This window comes from Micropterus salmoides, unplaced genomic scaffold, assembly GCF_014851395.1.
Source record: "Micropterus salmoides isolate LMB-PRFRI ecotype aquatic unplaced genomic scaffold, ASM1485139v1 Ms_hic_scaffold_12, whole genome shotgun sequence".
In the NCBI taxonomy this organism is placed as follows: Eukaryota; Metazoa; Chordata; class Actinopteri; order Centrarchiformes; family Centrarchidae; genus Micropterus; species Micropterus salmoides.
Window position 1 is genome coordinate 15,955,809 of NW_024040263.1, and position 18,072 is coordinate 15,973,880.

At 40.5% G+C, this 18,072-nt stretch overlaps 1 protein-coding gene across 1 annotated transcript; it reads left to right on the plus strand.

The window, feature by feature from the left end:
* The first annotated feature begins 7,142 nt into the window (after positions 1 to 7,142).
* On the plus strand, positions 7,143 to 16,613 carry atg4da (autophagy related 4D, cysteine peptidase a). Its single transcript, XM_038713652.1, has 11 exons — positions 7,143 to 7,522; positions 8,996 to 9,243; positions 9,375 to 9,458; positions 9,814 to 9,987; positions 10,528 to 10,879; positions 10,979 to 11,043; positions 11,211 to 11,362; positions 11,499 to 11,577; positions 13,478 to 13,554; positions 13,766 to 13,885; positions 15,179 to 16,613. The coding sequence occupies exons 2-11, from the start codon at positions 9,024 to 9,026 to the stop codon at positions 15,356 to 15,358; spliced, it is 1,503 nt and encodes a 500-aa protein (XP_038569580.1). The 5' UTR covers positions 7,143 to 7,522; positions 8,996 to 9,023; the 3' UTR covers positions 15,359 to 16,613.
* The last annotated feature ends 1,459 nt before the right edge of the window (positions 16,614 to 18,072 follow it).

Here is an 18,072-nt window from a genome sequence, read left to right on the forward strand (position 1 = left end):
TGAGACCACTCAGTGTTGGGCAGTAGCGTCGCTAAAAGTAGCGCCGTTACTAGTTTAATTACATTTCTGGAGCGCGGTGGTGGTCGCTGTTTTCTAAATCAAATAGCTTTTCAGTAGCGAAGCTGTTTTAGTGACTGATTAGCGCAGTAGCGTCCAGACGCGCTACATTTTTCATTTACATTTGAAGGATGCAGCCTTGGGACTCTCTGATCACTGTCTGGCTCATCCATTGAAATCTGCTAAACCTGTTGTAAAGATGGTGAAAAGATGGACCAACAAGTCAAAGCTGGATTTACAGGCCTGCATTGACTGTACTGACTGGAGTGTTTCTGGGGCTGCTGCCACTGACCTGGACGAACTAACTGACATCCTACATCAGTTTTTGTGAGGACGTGTGTGCCGACTAAAACCTTCCACACATACAACATCCAAAAACCCTGGTTCACAGCAAAACTCAGGCACCTTCGTCAGACCAAAGAGGCGGCCTTCAGAAGTGGAAACAGAGTTCTGTCTAACCAGGTCAGGAACACACTGACTAAAGAGATCAAAGCAGCAAAGAGATGCCACGCTGAAAAGCTAGAAAACAGCTTCACAGCCAGCAACCCTGCGTCAGTGTGGAGAGGCCTGTGGACACTTACTAACTACAGGAGACCATCCCCCAACTCTGCTGATACTCAACGACTGGCTGACAAGCTGAATGGTTTCTGTTGTAGGTTTGAGAAGCCCATAGTCACACCTCTCCCCCACTCCAACTCCAACTTCAAACAATTACCTTCCCCCGCTGTCACCCCCGCTCACCAACCCCTCACCGGGATTCATGATCTGTGAAGAGGATGTGCACCAGCTCCTCCAGAGGCAGAAAATCAGGAAGGCTCCTGGCCCAGACACCATCCTGTCACCATCCTGCCTGAAAATCTGCGCACAGCAGCTGGCCCCAATCTTCACACAGATCTTCAACAGATCACTGGAGCTGTGTGAAGTTCCCTCCTGCTTCAAACACTCCACAATCATCCCGGTCCCCAAAAAACCCTCCATCTAAATCACTACAGGCCTGTCGCCCTGACATCTGTAGTCATGAAGTCCTTTGAAAGATTGGTGTTAGCCCACCTGAAGGACATTACAGGCCCCTTGCTGGACCCCCTGCAGTTTGCCTACAGGGCTAACAGGTCAGTGGATGATGCAGTCAACTTTGGACTGCATTACATCCTGCAACACCTCGACTCTCCAGGGACATATGCAAGGATCCTGTTCGTGGACTTCAGCTCGGCATTCAACACCATCATCCTGGAAATCCTCAGCACCAAACTCACCCAGCTCACTGTGCCAGCCTCCACCTGTCAGTGGATCACAAACTTGAGGCTGGGGAACATCCATTCCAGTACCCGGACTCAAAGCAATCTGGCTGCGCGGGCCACCTATTGCTGACCACTGGTATATTGTATGTGTACCAAATCCACCTACCTCAAGCAGATAATACCAACACAAATATATTTATTCCAGCATCCTTTGCACTATGCTCAATCGCACTGTGTACATGTCTGAGTTTATTTTACTTGCATTTTGAATTGATAAATATGATAATCCACATTGTTTAATTACAAATAAATACATTGTTTATTCCTATATTGTTTATTTCTTATATTCTTATATTTTTACATAATCAATCATTCTGCAAGTACTGCTGAAATTACATGAAATGTTTGTAGTCTCATGCTAAAAGGGAGTAAATGTAATGGGAATTCCATGAGTACCATCTCCAAACACAGTCATCTAATTAATGTTACTCACTGAGGGCCTCTGGTTTATCGGGTACTGGGTAAATGTATGTGATGTGTCCAGGGGGTTATGTCTTTCATTGTTTTACATCATGTACCTGGCTGTACTAGGGCATGATTGTCTTTACGATAGATCTGGATTGACTGTCCTCCAGTGGACCTCCTAAAGACAACATGTTCCAGTGGTAAGATAGTGCTGACCCTGAGATTAGGATAAAAACTGCATGTGCTGAGACACTGTGTGTATGTCCCACTGAGTTCCTTCTGTAGAAGACAAGTGTTTGCCTAAGCTGTTTTTTGAAAACTCAAATTGCCATCACATGTATGCGTGTATGTGTATGTGTACCTGTATATCTCATCCACCTCCGACATGTACAATAATAATAATAATGATGATAATAATAATAATAATAATAATAATTTACTCCTGCATCCTTTGCACTCTGCTCATTGCACTATTGTCTCAATCTGTCAATATTGTTTGTTTATAGTGTGTCTGTATATGTGTTCTCAATACTGTAGCCTGAGTTTATTATTGTATTATTGTATGTAAGTAAGCACATCGTGAGCATTGTACAATCCTGAGTCAAATTCCTCGTATGTGTACACATATGCCTACCTGGTAATAAAGCTGATTCTAATTCTGATTCTAATTCTAAATGACGCCAACGCCACACACGGCCCTGTATGTGTAGCCTGCAGAAGCACTTGCGTGTCACGATGACATGACGTACCGATCCTTGGGCTGATGTCTGCGACTTCACTGCAATGTGTAACAACAATATTGCCAAAGCATCATACAAACTACATCAATCAACCCCATACGTTTCATTAAACAAGTAATTAAAGCCTAAAGTAATCTAAGCGCATGTGTGTTTGTGTTAAAAAAATAAAAAGTATATTAAAAATTAAAATAAATAAATAAAACAGTTAGCGTGTGTGTGTGTAAAAAAAATAAAAATATATTAAAATAAAATATAAAACAGTTAGTGTGTGTGTGTTAAAAAAATATTAAAAAACAGTGTGTCTGTGTGTGTGTGTGTGTGTAAAATATATATATATATTAAAAATAGAATAAATAAATGAAATGGCTGATATTCACTCTGAATGGTGTGGGGTTGGAAGTCTCTCCTGTGCAGCAGCATGGATATTGCTGGTAGGGAAATTGGTGGAGGCTTGCTCAGTGACTCTCCTCAGAGAGTCTGCCAGTCTGTCCTGCTGGGACCTGAAGTCATTGGTGCCTGTATGGATGATGATGTGGCTAGGTGAGCCTAGCTCAGGCACTGTTAACAGCACCAGATCTTCTCCGTTCTGTGCCTTGGGAATAAGGTCTTTTCATCCAGGAACTTTCCATTAGAGTCCATGAGGAGGATAATGTCAGCCCTTCTGTCTGTGTGTGTTTGTTCATTATCAGCTGTCGGGTCTGGATGTGGAGCTGTGGTGGTGGTTTCAGGTCTGGAGCTCCTAGCTGGAGGCTGGCTGGAGGCCGGCCCTTGGACAGGTGCAGGGTTGTGACTGGCGTCTCGGCTTGGGATGTTTGTATGGAGGCAGCTGGTTGGTACGGGGGGGGGGGATTAGAGTGCGTGAGGCTGTGTGAGAGGGGGGGGGGTCCTCGAGGAAAGGGCTGTGTTGTCTTTCAGCAGGTGTAGTGGGAGTTTGGCTGGATGTGGTCTGGATCTGCGAGGCAGGCACCAGGGGGTTGTGTGGAGTTCAGTCTGGCTTGTAGACTGAGCCTGTCCCTGCTCTTCTCTCAGAGTAGCCAACTCAGTTTTGCAGTTGTCCCTGTCCTGCCTAAGTTCCTTCACCTTCTCACTGAGATGATCCAGCTGTCTTCTCTGACAAGTTAGTTCTTGTTGAAACTCGGCTGTGAGTTGACACTGTCCTGTTCTTTCTTGGCCTGGAAGTCACTGACAGTAGGAGAGGAAGGCTGCTGTTGGTCCAGCTGTTCTCTGATCTGTACCAGTTCTATTTCCATCAGGGAGAAGTGCTCTCTCATGATGTCCAGGGCCTCAGAGTGCTGTAGCAGGAGAGGATCAGTGTCAGCATCAGCAGGCTGTCTGTCTGGAGCAGGGACAGAACAGGACGGTTTGACTCCCAGGGTTGGAGCGATGCTTGCGAGGACCTCCTTCTCAGCTCTCAGTCTCATAGCAGGAAAGTCGAGCTCAAACGGTCTCAGGTCGCCTTGTATCATGGCAGTTCCATTTTTGAACAGGTTTACTGTTATTCTGCTGGTGTCAGAGTCATTTTCTTCCAGTACACTTATTTTCCATCCATTACAAATGCCTGCTCTCTTTATTGCTGGGTAATGAGAGCTGAACACATTCAGCCAAGCACATGGTTCATCCGTCCAGAAGATTAAATTGCAGGATCTTCCATAGTGGTCCAGGAACAGGATTCCTGGTCTTTCTCTGAGTATTGTTTGTTTACATTTTCCTCTTGCAGTTTTGCTTTTGATAGCTGGGGGGTAGTCAATGGTTTCAGAGTGTGTAGACATCATGAAACAGTTGTTGATCTTCAAGCTTCTGTGTTCTGTGTTTAAAACAGCACTACTGCTGTTTGATGCCGTTGCTGGATAACCACAGTCCAGTGTTAGCTTGTTAGCTATTAGCTTGAGTGTTTCAGTTTGGACTTGTTTTATAGTAATAATTGCAAAAACTTACTGATTTCAGTGTCCAGTAGTTTGCTTTTATTTGCTTGAGTCCCTCTACTGTATCCTCTTTTTGTTTGTTTTTGTTCTCTCCTTGTTTGTTTCTCTTCAGCTTGATGCTCTGTTTCTGAGCTCCTTCTTCAAACTGTATCTCTTTTCCTTCTTTCTCTTTCTTTCTCCTCCTTTTTCCTCTTTTTCTCCCCTCTGGTGTATTGTGGTCACTTCTTTTGCATTTTCCTCATAAAAAGTCGATGTTTATCCAATTTTTGGACTGAAAACAAGCGTTTTGTTTAGCAGCAAGCCTTAAACATGACTTCTCAACAACAACGGAATTCGGAATCTCTCTCAATTCAATTCAATTCAAATGAGCTTTATTGGCATGAATGTGTAACAACAATATTGCCAAAGCATCATACAACATAAGAACAATCAACCCCATACATTTCATTAAACAAGTAATTAAAGCGTAAAGTAATCAAAGCGTATGTGTGTTTGTGTTAAAAAAAAAGAAGAAATATTAAAAATTAAAATAAATAAATGAATAAAACAGTAAGCGTGTGTGTTTGTGTGTGTTTAAAAAAATGTATAAAAGAAATAAACAAAACAGTAAGCGTGTGTGTGTTTGTGTGTGTGTGTTAAAAAATTAAAATATATTAAAAATAAAATAAATTTAAAAAACAGTAAGCGTGTGTTTGTGTGTTAAAAAATATATATTTAGAGAGAGAGAGATATCTCTCTCTCTCTCTCTGTCTCTCTCTCTGTCTGTCTGTCTCTCTCTCTCTCTCTCTCTCTCAATTCAATTCAGTTCAATTCAAATTAGCTGTATTGGCATTAATGTGTAGCAACAATATTGCCAAAGTATCATACATACAACATAAGAACAATCAAACCAATACATTTCATTAAACAAGTAATTAAAGCATAAAGTAATCAAAGTGTATGTGTTAAAAAAAAAGAAATATTAAAAATTAAAATAAAATAAATAAACAAAACAGTAAGCGTGTGTGTGTGTTTGTTAGAAAAATAAAAATAAATTAAAAATAAAATAAATAAACAAAACAGTAAGCATGTGTGTGTGTGTTAAAAAGAAATATATACAATATATTAAAAATTAAAATAAAATAAATAAATAAAACGGTGAGCGTGTGTGTGTATGTTAAAAACTAAAAATATATAAAAAAATTTAAATTAAATAAATAAATGAAACAGTAACGTGTGTGTGTATATTAATAGACAAATTTTCTTTTAAAATAATTAATTGATTAAAAAATAATAATACAATTTAACAAAAAAAGAAATCAGTATCAAATGTAAAAACAAAACAATTACTAAAATATCAAATGATCAAAATAATAATAATTTGAAAATCTGTACAATTATTTATCAGTCTGAGGTTCCACTGGTTGTCCTCACTTCATGGCATGAGGAGATTTTGCAGTAATTATTTCACATTTGGGCATTTCTCCCAGTAAATAGGGGAGTTTCTGTGTGTCTGATATGAATTCGAATTTGGGGTATATTTGGGAAATGTTTGCAAAGTGTTTTATATTCGGGGCATGAGGTTAGAAAGTGCAGCTCTGTCTCTTCCTGTCCCCTGTCACACTCGCTCTCTCTCTCTCTCTCTCTCTCTCTCTATCAGGCCTATTGCCATGAATGTTAAGGTAAACAATGTTGCCAGAGCACAAATTCACATATTAACAGATGGATATACAGAGGATATAATAAATAAACAATGAAATGACATTATAAAAATTAAAGAAAGAGGAAAAAACAACCAAAAACAAACAAAATATGTTACATTGAAAATATGTCTCGCTTTTTGAGATGCAGTAGAATTTTTCAAAGAAACAATTATTAAAATAACAAACAATCTTAATGATGATAATATGATCATTTTACAGTAACTTTATACAAACAACAATGGTTCTCAGTTTGTTGCATGAGGACATATATTTTGCTGATATGGCAGTAAGTAAGGAGAGCACACACACACACACGCACACACACGCACACACACAGAAAGACAAGTGGGAACCCTGGTGCACAACTGAGCAAGAGGACAAATACAGTAGAGAGTCTAGTTTGAGAAACAGAAGGCCTCACAGGTCCTCAACTGGCAGCTGTGCAACCATGATTCCAAAAGGCCTTTTAAAATAATAAACTTGGATTAGCAAACACAACGTGCCATTGGAACACAGGCTGATGGTTGCTGATCATGGGTCTCTGTATGCCTGGGTACATATTCAATAACAAATCAGCCTTTTGCTGCTACAATAGTAATTTACAACATAAACAATGTCTACAGTGTATTTCTGATCAGTTTAAGGAAATTTACAAGTGATATATCCATCCATCCATCCATCCATCATCAACCGCTTATCCTGCATACAGGGTCGCGGCAAGTGATACACACACACATATATATATATATATATGTGTGTGTGTGTGTGTGTGTGTGTGTGTGTGTGTGTGAAAATGCATAGTGAGGTTATTTTACACCTGTGTACATAAAATCCTTTCATTTAACATTTAATAAATTTAATACAAATACGTACAAAGGGCCTACACATAATTAAACTATTTACTGTCACATGATTTGTAGCCTAGGTTACAGATTACACAACTCAAGAGCAAGAGACGATGTTCGAGTATTATCCAATCAGCTTTCCCCAAGCGATTACTTCAACCAATGGCGTTGTGTCAGGAAAGGACAACAGGAAGTAGATGTCCTCTGCTGTCAAAAGAGAGATACTAAAGCTGTGGCTGGACTGGGAAGCAGACCCCGCTATGTACTGGAGTATCCTCGCAACAATGTGTACAAGTTAGCTCGTGTGTTGAATGGAGGAGCGGGTGCTGCACTGACGTTAGCTGTGTGTTGTTAAAAAGTCATTAAGATCTTTGGTCAGCCTGGCTTGAATGCTAGGTGGCTAACACCGTGGGGCTAGCGTCTAAAAATGCTAAAGATAGCTAGCTTTAGCATAGCTAGTAGACTGAATTAATCTGTGAAGACTTGCGGTCGTGGGCGAAGAGAAAGGAAATCGCTGATACGATTAAACCTACTACAATGTACCGACCAGCGTAACGCCGACTTTTACAGCAGGTACGTAATGTTAGTAACGTTAGTTGTTAGCTAGTAAATGTTTAATTTAGCTGTTTATAAAAAAAAAAAGGTGTAACGTTATGGTTACGGTACGGTTAAATTATATTAGGCTCGGATGTTATGTTAGAATAAAAATATCTCTAATATTGAATTTACGTCGAGGAACCAGCCATAGATAAATTACTGTAAGGACGTGGGTACATAAGGTCTGTTGATTTATTCGGGGTTCTGCGACATATATTCACATGTCACACACACGCACATTAAGTGTCGTGACAGATAAGGCTAATGTCCTGCAGTGAGTAAATGCAGTAGGAGTTTTGACAGCTTGAGCAACAATAATGAATGATGACAGCCACCATAATCAGATGACTTACAGACGCTGAAAAAGCCCGACATGCCGGTTGTCAAATGCAAATCACATGATGTTTTTTTTTCACAGAAATGTTCCCATCAGTGCAATCAGTGACTTCACACGGTGCTACTTTACCCTGTAGAAACTACTACTCATTCAGTCATTTTCAGGCCAGGGTGGGAATGTCACGTACTTTGCTTTTGTGATGTGTGTACATGGTGAAACCATGGTTGAAGACAGATGACTTAAGTTTACACTGATAATGTTATATTTATTTATACTTTTTTTCAGGAAGTGAGGACTTGATTTTGTCTGGTAGACTGGTTGTAGTACCGCTTTCCTTTACAGTATAATAAAATACGTGATGTTAAGGGTATGAAACTCCACTCCATGGAAATGTGGTTAATCTTGACTTAAGGTTTACTTACTAGCTTTTTCAGGGGCTTTCAACTAGGGTTGCAAGTAACAGTTATTCTCATTATTGATTCATTTGCAGAATATTCTCTCGATAAATCAATGAATGATTTAGTCTGTACAATATCAGAAAATAGTGAAAAATGACAATCACAGTCTCCCCAGAACGCAAGGTAACATATCCACCTTTACTTTTTTGTCTGACCAACAGTCCAAAACATCAGCCAAGAAACCAGCATCTCTACAAGCTTATAACACCAGTATTTTACTTAATCACCATCTCCATAACAACTTCATAAAAAAACACTCTTTCCACTTTATCATCTTGAATTTAAAGTTGTTTGCCTTCTGGAGAGCACGTGATTGGACAACATGTACAAAGGTGCTCCAAAGCAACAACATCTAACCAGAGGAGGATCCCTCTTTCAGGATGGCCATTATGCAATGTATGTTCTATACAGGCAGAAGTAGGAATGGTGAAATGATGATGTGGAGAAACGGAAATATTAGCCGATATTGGGTAAAAAAGTACAAACCTATAATTCTGAATACTTAGTAAATATTAAGTGTAATAAGTTAAAGAGTTTCAGGCGGAGTATAAAAAGTGTCTGGAGTGAAGAACGAAGAACAACTGATTGTCAATAGTCAATAATTGACCTAATCTCTTACTGTGTACTACTCCTTTTCTTTCCCTTTCTTTGCAGTTCTGTCCAGCTCTGAGGTCTCAGAGGCATGATGAACTCTGTTTCCCCCAGCGCAGCACAGTACGTAGGGGGAGTGATGCAGGATGAGCTGGCAGAGAGCCGGAGGCAGCAGCCCATGGAGCGGCAGGGCAGCTTCGGTCTCAGGCCGTCACAGACACCAGATCCCAGCAGAGAGGCAACCGGAGAGCCTGATGAGATGGACAAACTGAAAGCCAAACTGATGTCAGCATGGAACAACGTCAAATATGGTTTGTAAGATTTGTATTTTATGGTGAACATGTTGCAAAACAACATGAAAAACATCTGACAAAGCCTCAGTCAGCTGTCTCCAGTGGCTTTTTTTTGCCAACTTCCATCTTCCCTGCTTCTCTTTCTGTAGGTTGGACTGTTAAGTCTAAAACCTCCTTTAACAAGATTTCACCAGTTACTGTCCTAGGACACTCCTATCTTCTTAACAGTGAAGGTAAGTTCACACGTATGTTTTAAAAATCTGAAGGTTAATCCCTTCCTCATCAAAAGTACCCATCTGTGAAAGAGAGCTGTCAAGTAGAACAGACCACCCTAGGTGTTAAAGTGATGTGTGTTCTGGTTAACCACAGTGGTGTAAACCCATTTCCGTTGAAAGGTTGCTGGGATTAACAGAGAACACAAAGCAGTAGACCACAAAAAAAGTTTTCCCCCTCGTTGTCATTTCACAGACATGTAAACTGATCTTTCTCATGTCAGATAACATTCACAAACAGCTGTTTGTCAGAGTCAACACAGTGTAAGTTCTTTTTCTTTCTCTCGTCCTCTACCCGTTCTCCTCCTCCTCTCAGACGAGGTGGAGCGGTTTCGTCTGGCTTTTGTGTCCAGGATTTGGCTGACCTACAGGAGGGAGTTCCCTCAGCTGGAGGGCTCCACCTGGACCACAGACTGTGGCTGGGGCTGTATGCTGCGCAGTGGGCAGATGCTGCTGGCTCAGGGGCTTCTGGTCCATATGATGCCTAGAGGTTTGTCTCTCAGTTACACACAGATTTACTTTCACACACAGAAGATATATAGGTCAGTTTGAATAAGTTGTCTTGTGGTAGATAATGGGACAGATCTTACATCCAGTGCACCAGCATTAGATCTGACCTATTTTCACCCTTTCTTATTGTCTAATTCCCATGTTCTTCTTGCCACTTTTTGTATTTTTATTAACTCAGTGTCGCTCACTAGTTTTTGTTCTGCTGTTCATTCTTTCTCCCTTGGTCCTTTTTTATTCACAGATTTTCTATGCCCTACTTATCCTGTTTTATTTCTGTTTCTTTTCATCGCAGATAGTCTTGCCTGTCTCATGGCTCCTTGTGTGCTGCCTCTCTCATCTGCTCTGTCTCTTTCTCAGTCTTTTTTATAACATGTCTTCATTGTGTGTCCATGCTAATTAGTAGATGTCTACTCTCTGGTTGTTTGAAGATAAACACTGAAGAAATAAAATTTAAAACATCCCCAGATCTTCAGCCTGGCTGTACGTGATTGCTAAGTGCAACACTTTTTGAATTCTGTAGATTGGGCTTGGCCAGATGCTCAGCAGCTAACCGACGTGGACTTTGAGGTCTTTAGACCGCGTTCCCCAGCACGGGCTGGAGGGGTCCCCATTCCCTCCTTTGGCTCACCACGGGGATCCAACACCCCTGAAAAGTCCCTGCCAGGTGATCAGGCACCCAAATGCAGCCAGAAAAAGAGACCTGAGTCTGCGAGGGACAGGCAGGCAGAGCCCATCCACCACAGGCTGCTGGCGTGGTTCGGGGACCAGCCCCCAGCACCTTTTGGGGTTCACCAGCTGGTGGAAATCGGCAAAAGTTCAGGGAAGAAGGCTGGTGACTGGTATGGCCCCTCTATAGTGGCACACATACTACGGTAAGGGCATTGTTTTACAAGCAAGGCTTTACTGTTTTCTTAAATGATTTACACAGTTGACACGTTTTGCATTGACTATGAATCTATTTTATTTATTAGAAAAGCGGTAGCCAGAACATCTGCTGTCCACAACCTGGCTGTGTATGTGGCTCAGGATTGTACAGGTGAGATTTACAGGCTAGAGATTTGTTGAATGTGATAATTACTCCTTCAGTATGTTTGTTGCTTTGCTCCAACATGTGCTCCTTTTGGAAATATCTCACCTAAAATAAGTTTCCTTGCATGTATTTTCAAGCGTGCATATTTTTTCTCATGTTTCTGTGCACTGCAGTGTACAAAGAGGATGTGGTGCATCTATGTGACTTGTCACTAAGCCAGACTCCCCCAGATCCTTCCAGCCAACCCTGGAAGTCTGTGATCATACTGGTGCCTGTACGGCTGGGAGGGGAGGCCCTCAACCCGTCCTACATCGAATGTGTCAAGGTCTGAATATTCGCCCCCCATCCATCGATCCCTCTGTGTTCCCTGGAGTAATGTTTCCTAAAAACTTGTGTTGCCTAACTTATGTTCTCTCTCGTGTCTTTTAACTCGTATCGAAAACATTTGTGTTCATTTCCAGAACATCCTAAAGCTGGATTGTTGTATTGGAATCATTGGAGGCAAACCGAAGCATTCACTTTACTTCATTGGTTTCCAAGGTGAGAACCAGCCTCCTCTTGCTTTAAAAAAATAAAATAAAAAAATGAACAGTACCTTATTCAGAAGATGGGATCTGGTGTTCTTTGGATACAGCATGCAAGAGGCAGGACTCTAGAGTAGCCAACACTTTTGCCACAATCTGCCTTAGACAGGAACATGTAGTATTAACAGGACATGGTATACTTGTGCTAAACTGCACTCCTACTACTGCCTCCCTTTAACCTTGTCTCTTCTGTTTGTCTTATGCTTGACTTACCTGTTAAGGACTGGTTAACAGGAAACTTTAAAAAGGCTTGGTAAACGTCAGCAGAGAAACACTCCTCTGCTTTACAGCAGTGTGATAATCAGGAGTGTATTGCTGTTGGAGCTGAGGTGGAGCAACCACCTGTGTTTATGTAGAGCTTTTTTTTGTAAAAGTTAAAATGATGTCCTTGTGTGTGAACAGGTGGATTAAACCTTTTACAATCCTTTTTAAAAGATGCAAACGTGTCACACACACTGTCTTTCAGATTACTTTCAGTTTTCAGCATAACTACACCGTGTGTGTGCATGATCCCCCATTTGAGTTTAGCCAAATTGAAATACGCTACTGTTCTCTTCTTTGATAAGCACTCTACTACTTTTTCTAGACTTGCATATTTCCTGTCGCAGCAGTCTTTATGTAGCTTTCTTGATGGTGATGCTGTGTTAAACTTTCCTAATCATCAGAGTTAAACTGACTACGACTAAACTTAAAACACTTTAAAGTTTCATGATATTCAGTTGCTGATATTTTATCTTTCTTATCTCAATCCTCTCATTTATTTTTATTATTTATTTTCATTGTGCTTCCATAATGACACTAAAGTTCTTCTATCTGTTATTTTTGTATATGAGGACACCCCTGAGTGAATGGCATATTCTGCGAGCACTCCTTCAAATTTTGCTCACTGTTGGGTTGCACACAGGCCTATTTTAAAAATGTAAATAAGACGCCTTCTCAAAGTATTTCATATAGGAGTCATGTAAAGCTACTTTCTTCAAAGCAGTGTAATTGCTGCCTGTGATATGCTTTGACCCTGTCAACTGTCACTTCCCAAATTATACTTCTTGCTAATCTTTGATTTTCCCCTTACTGGAACAATGATTCTGAAAATCATCAAAAGGACACACTAGAAGAAGTGAAAATTGTTTTTGGAACCAAACCTTGTTGCAAAAAAATCACATGACTATAATTTAATAAACTTTAATGCAGTGGTAGATTGTTTTTGGTTTGACTTTTATTATTATAACCACTCCACCGTGGCAGCTTGGGTTAGCCAAGGGGGTAAGCCAGAGGTCGGACAGTGAAGCCGACCAAAGTCTGCATGGAGGGATCCATGTAGGCCCAAAAATGACGTCAAAACCCTGTGACACCCCGTCGCACATGTTAGATGTAACCGTATTGCTTAGATTATAAGCTCTCAGCAATTTAAAAAAAAATATTCGGCCATCAGTGACGCTGCTTTGGTGTTTGGCAGGTGAGCCTCGTAGGTGGGCTGATTAATCAGTGACGATCCGAGTCAGACAAACACACTGAGCCATGAAACTTTTTGTTGGTGCAGCTACCAGAATTACGGTGTTTCTGCCGTTCTACGTCATTGAACCACAGTTATGCTACGCGATCATGCGCAGTAGACGCTGGTGCCAACAGGAAGTAGCCCTGTAGTAGTATTTTATTGGTCCAAAACTGGCTTCACTCCTCTCCATTCTAATCAGCGGAGTAGCTTCCTCCAGTAATATACTGTCTATGGGGGTTAGCGGGAACAGCAAATATGACTGAGCCATTCATTTCTGGCAAGCTGCCTGGAACCTGACAAGTGGTGATTTTTATACTTTCATACTGTGTTTTAATTGTGACTTCCCCTTCTTGTCTGTCAGATGAGCACCTGCTGTATCTAGACCCTCACTACTGCCAGCCTGTGGTGGATGTGTCACAAGTCAACTTCTCCCTGGAGGTTAGTTGTACAGTCCGTGTCTCTCTCACTGTAGTCCGTCAGGCTTTTTATCTTTTTTTTCTCAGATTATTCACCTATCATTATCACATATTGGACTTGGACCATGTGACTTTCATTCTCAATAGTGTTTTGACTGCACAGAAAATATCCTGTCATGAACCTTTATTGACCTTTTATTGTATGAACTCTGTCTCCTACTGTCGTGCTCTAGTCATTCCACTGTAGCTCTCCGAAAAAGATGCCCTTCAACCGCATGGATCCCAGCTGTACCATCGGCTTTTACGCCAAGAACAAGAAGGACTTTGAGTCTCTATGTTCTGCTGTCAGTGAGGTGAGTTTTTACACCCTCTCATTTAATAACAGAAGAGAGCATAACATTTCACCTCCTACTTCCTATTCTGTTAAAGGCCGTTTTCTGCCTGTCCTACAACAGTGGTGAGTTGCCCATATGTATTGACTATTAGGGTAAACAGGGTTTGCTTGCTGTAAGCACTCCTCCATTGTAAGTGATGAGGGACAACATCCTCTGGCCCTGTGCACCAAGAGGTTTCAGATCGCCAAATCAAGTGGATATTTTTATTTATTTTTTATTTAACCCATCTTTAACCAGGTGGGACCCAGTGAGAAAAGTGCTCTCTTTTACAAGGGGCGACCTGGTCAAGACGGCAGCATAAAAAAGGTTACAGATGACAGCAATACCACAATAAACATATAAGATAAACATTTACTCTTGTAATAATAAAACTAGCTTAAAATAACTATAAGTATATAAGTAAAAGTTGCTGCCTTTTTAGCTCAGTGAGCAAATACTGTCCGGAGAAACAAAAAGGGTGAATTTTGTACTTAAAATACTTACTTTGGAAGATTTAATTATCTCAGTCCATTTATCTGAACTATATATATAGCTTAAACTTTGAAATGCACAAAATGAGTACTGTGGATTAAAAAAAAATAGAGAGAAGAGAATAACACAACGCTACTGATCATAGGTCTGCAATAGATACATGTATGACTCTATTTACGACTCATATTACAAAGGTGTAGACTACAGCACGCTAGCTGGGAGTGGAGAGAGGAGAGACAACAGGAGCTGGAGGAAGCCAACCTTTAAAGGTTCAGTGTGTAAGTTTTAGTGACATCTAGTGGTGAGGATTGCGAATTGCACCATACCCACACTATCCAAGCCAGTAGTATAGCTACGGTGCCTGAGACAGGACAAAGATGTCCTCTGTGAGATAGCAGAGAGTTGACAGTCAAATTGGGGGGCGGGGGGGGGGAATAGTGTTGATAGGGCTGTAAACATAATCTGCAGGAGCTAGCAGTTTAACAGCAGCAGTCCACAAAGTTGTAAATTTTACCCTCTGTCCTTACACTCACTGCAGCCAGGCAGCATTATTCCTTCTCTGCTGCCTGTATTATTTCACCATGCAGTTGTAAAACAGGAATAGAAACAAATAGTATTTAAATAAGTAATCATTTGTTACAGCTCTAGTTTAACTTTGTGTAAAAATATGTCATTTAATAAAAAGATTTTTTCCCCGTTTAATCGGTCTGCTTGTGCAATGTTTTGTAGCTTACTACGACACTTTATGTTGACCTTTATGTGGTTTTGTTGTCCTCCCAGGCCCTGTCATCATCGAAGGAGAAGTACCCCATCTTTACCTTCGTAGAGGGCCAGGGTCAGGACTATGGACTGGAGGGTCACAGCAGCAATAACAGTGGACCTGCAGCCCACATTCTGCCCCCGGGCAAACTGGACAGGAGTAACAACAGAAGGAACAGTGATGAGTTTGTCTTCCTGTAAGGCACTGAGGAGGATGTTCTCTCATCTCTCACCAATAGGGGCAGAAGAGGACATCTCATTTCCTTTCAAAGGGAAGGACTAGATTATGTTGATGGTGCAGCTACAAGGTGGACGCTTTATCACCTTCACTGGTCAACGAAAATAAAAACTCGGTGGCTTCTGTCATCACCTTTTGTGTGGATGGGTATTATAAGCTAACAGACATTAATGGGTACTGGCTGGAGCATTATGTTTCTGGGCCAAAGGCATGATTTCAAAATGGATCATGGCTAGAAATGTTTCAAGTACTTGAAGTGTTCTTGATTCACTTTGTCAGACACCTTAAAAGCCTCAAAGTTGAGCATGTATGACTAAAATCAAGTGCTCTTAAAGTACTCCAATTACACTCAACTACTGTGTTTTTGTCCTGGTGTGAACTGGACATACTGAGTGGTGATGTGTGCTCAACATGATATTTAATTAGCTCACTGGTCAAGTGGAAGAGGGGGTGCCTGACATTGTTCTTGTATTATATACCACCTGCTGTGCATCTCATTTTTACTTGTCATTCTTTACATTTATTTATCAGGTTTATGAATGTGTGTGAGCGAGCGTGGGGATAGCGCAGTTTGTTTTGTCTTTAATAATTGTACTGATATATGTATTCAGGAGTGTTTCATATTCTTCCAAGAGCTACTTGAACAGATTTATATTCATTCTTGTGTAGAAGTCTGTCCTGAACATCACACAGATGAACAGGGTTTTGATCTCCCAAATTCTTTGGTTCTCCATTATTGATCATTGCTCCTAAAGCTCCCAGGTGTGGGTGAAGAGAAATTATCCCCTTTAGTTGGAGATAGGTGTTTATTTTTATCTGGTTAACTGTGGCTTGTCCTGTTAAACAGGATTACAATCTGGGTACATTTGCGAAGTAAAACCCAGAACCTTAACTTAGTTAAAAAGAAGTGTCCTAAATTAAGGTTCTGGGTTTTACTTGGCAAAGTTGTACAGTCAATAAGACCAGCCCAAGCTGAATGGATTTTTTTTTCTACTTCAAACTTCTGTTGCAATATCATTTGTGTTATGTTTGTCCCTTTTTACGTGACGGCTACTTCTGCAACTTGCACTACTACTGTTATTTGGTTTGTTATCCTGATTAAACTCAAACACTGGAATCACATTTTACCTGTATCTCACACTTTATAGACTTGTATTTTTGAAGAGAGATGCTCTGTTTTGTTCTTAACTGATCGCAGTAAATTGTGCTGAAACAAAATTGACTGTTTATTCTCAGCCAAATGCAGCGTTCATCAATATGTATTTCCCTCAGAGGAATGAGTGTCTTCAACGTCAGTTTGTTTTGCAGTTCATTCCAATTGTAAACTGCATGGTACTGGAAACTAGTCTTCCACTGTTCAGAGTTGGTATGAGGAACTTTTAAAGTTAACCTGTCCTGTGATCTGATTTCATGTTTGTTCACTTTGAACTCGACTAAAGACATTAAATATTTCTGCAACTCAGACACATTATAAATGACTACATGCTGATGCCTACTATTTGTCAGTGATTAACGTCAGATCATTTTAAAATTAATATTAATCACAGTGGTGAGTGAGTGCGAAAGCCATCTTAAGTGATAAATGGCATCCAATGGTTTAACATTGTTTAGGTGTTTCAAATGACTTTATTAGAGTTCATTAGAACAGGATGTAAGGCTTTGGATTGGATTAACCCTTTCTCACTACAGACTGTTAAAAAAGGTTTTGTACTTCAAATACCATTGTAAATGTCTTGGCGTAAAATAATGTATGGATGAATTCCAAAAATGCTTTAAATGCACCAAAATGTCTATTGTTACATGGTGAGAGTGAAATCTGCTGTGTATGGTAAGTTTCACACAAAGAAGCAGTAACACAAGTTAACAAGTTTATTTTAGATGTTTTAAAAGTCCGTTGTAGATTAAGTACTGCATTTGTCAGTACTCTGAGACAGGTGCACATCTTTAGGTAGCATGTTTATTTGTCTTTAATCATCATGTACAGAAAAGGTGTCCTTTTATAAGTTTGCAGCTTTGAACCTCCGTTCTTGCAGCATTAAGGCCTCAGTGTCTGCAAGTTCTGAGAATTATTAAAATATTAAAAGAAAAAACTTGATTGCAATTTACTGACATTGATCAATAATATAATCTATCATTATTTTGTTCAAAATTGGTCATTTTTGAATGATCTCCTGTTAATGTATTTTATGCTTTGTCATTGAATCACTACAAAATACGATAACTAACCCCCAACTATACCGCTTCATGACTATTTACAAACACTGTACAGCCTGCAGTCCAGTCTGTGAATTAAGCCTGGCTGTCGCTGCGCACGCATGCGCGTTGCCTGACAGTCGTGACTAGACATTCGGTCATAGGAGCGGTGGAGGGGGCGCTCGAGCCACGTCGGTGAAACAAATCAACGCTTGAAGGCAGATTACAGAGAGGGTGAGTGGACTAATTGCGACAACTGCTGCATCTTCGTTTAGCTCCCGCAAATATAAACTCAGGAGCGCAGAAATACACCAAGGACTGCCTGTCCTGTTGCTGCGGGTAGGTCAGTCGCACAAGCACAGTCCGCCATTCCCCCCTTCTTTTTATATATTTAACTAGACACCCTTTCACGGTCTGTATGAGGAAATTTTCAGTAGCATAGGCTCATGTGCGTAATTTACAGTATTTCCCCGTGCTCAGTTCA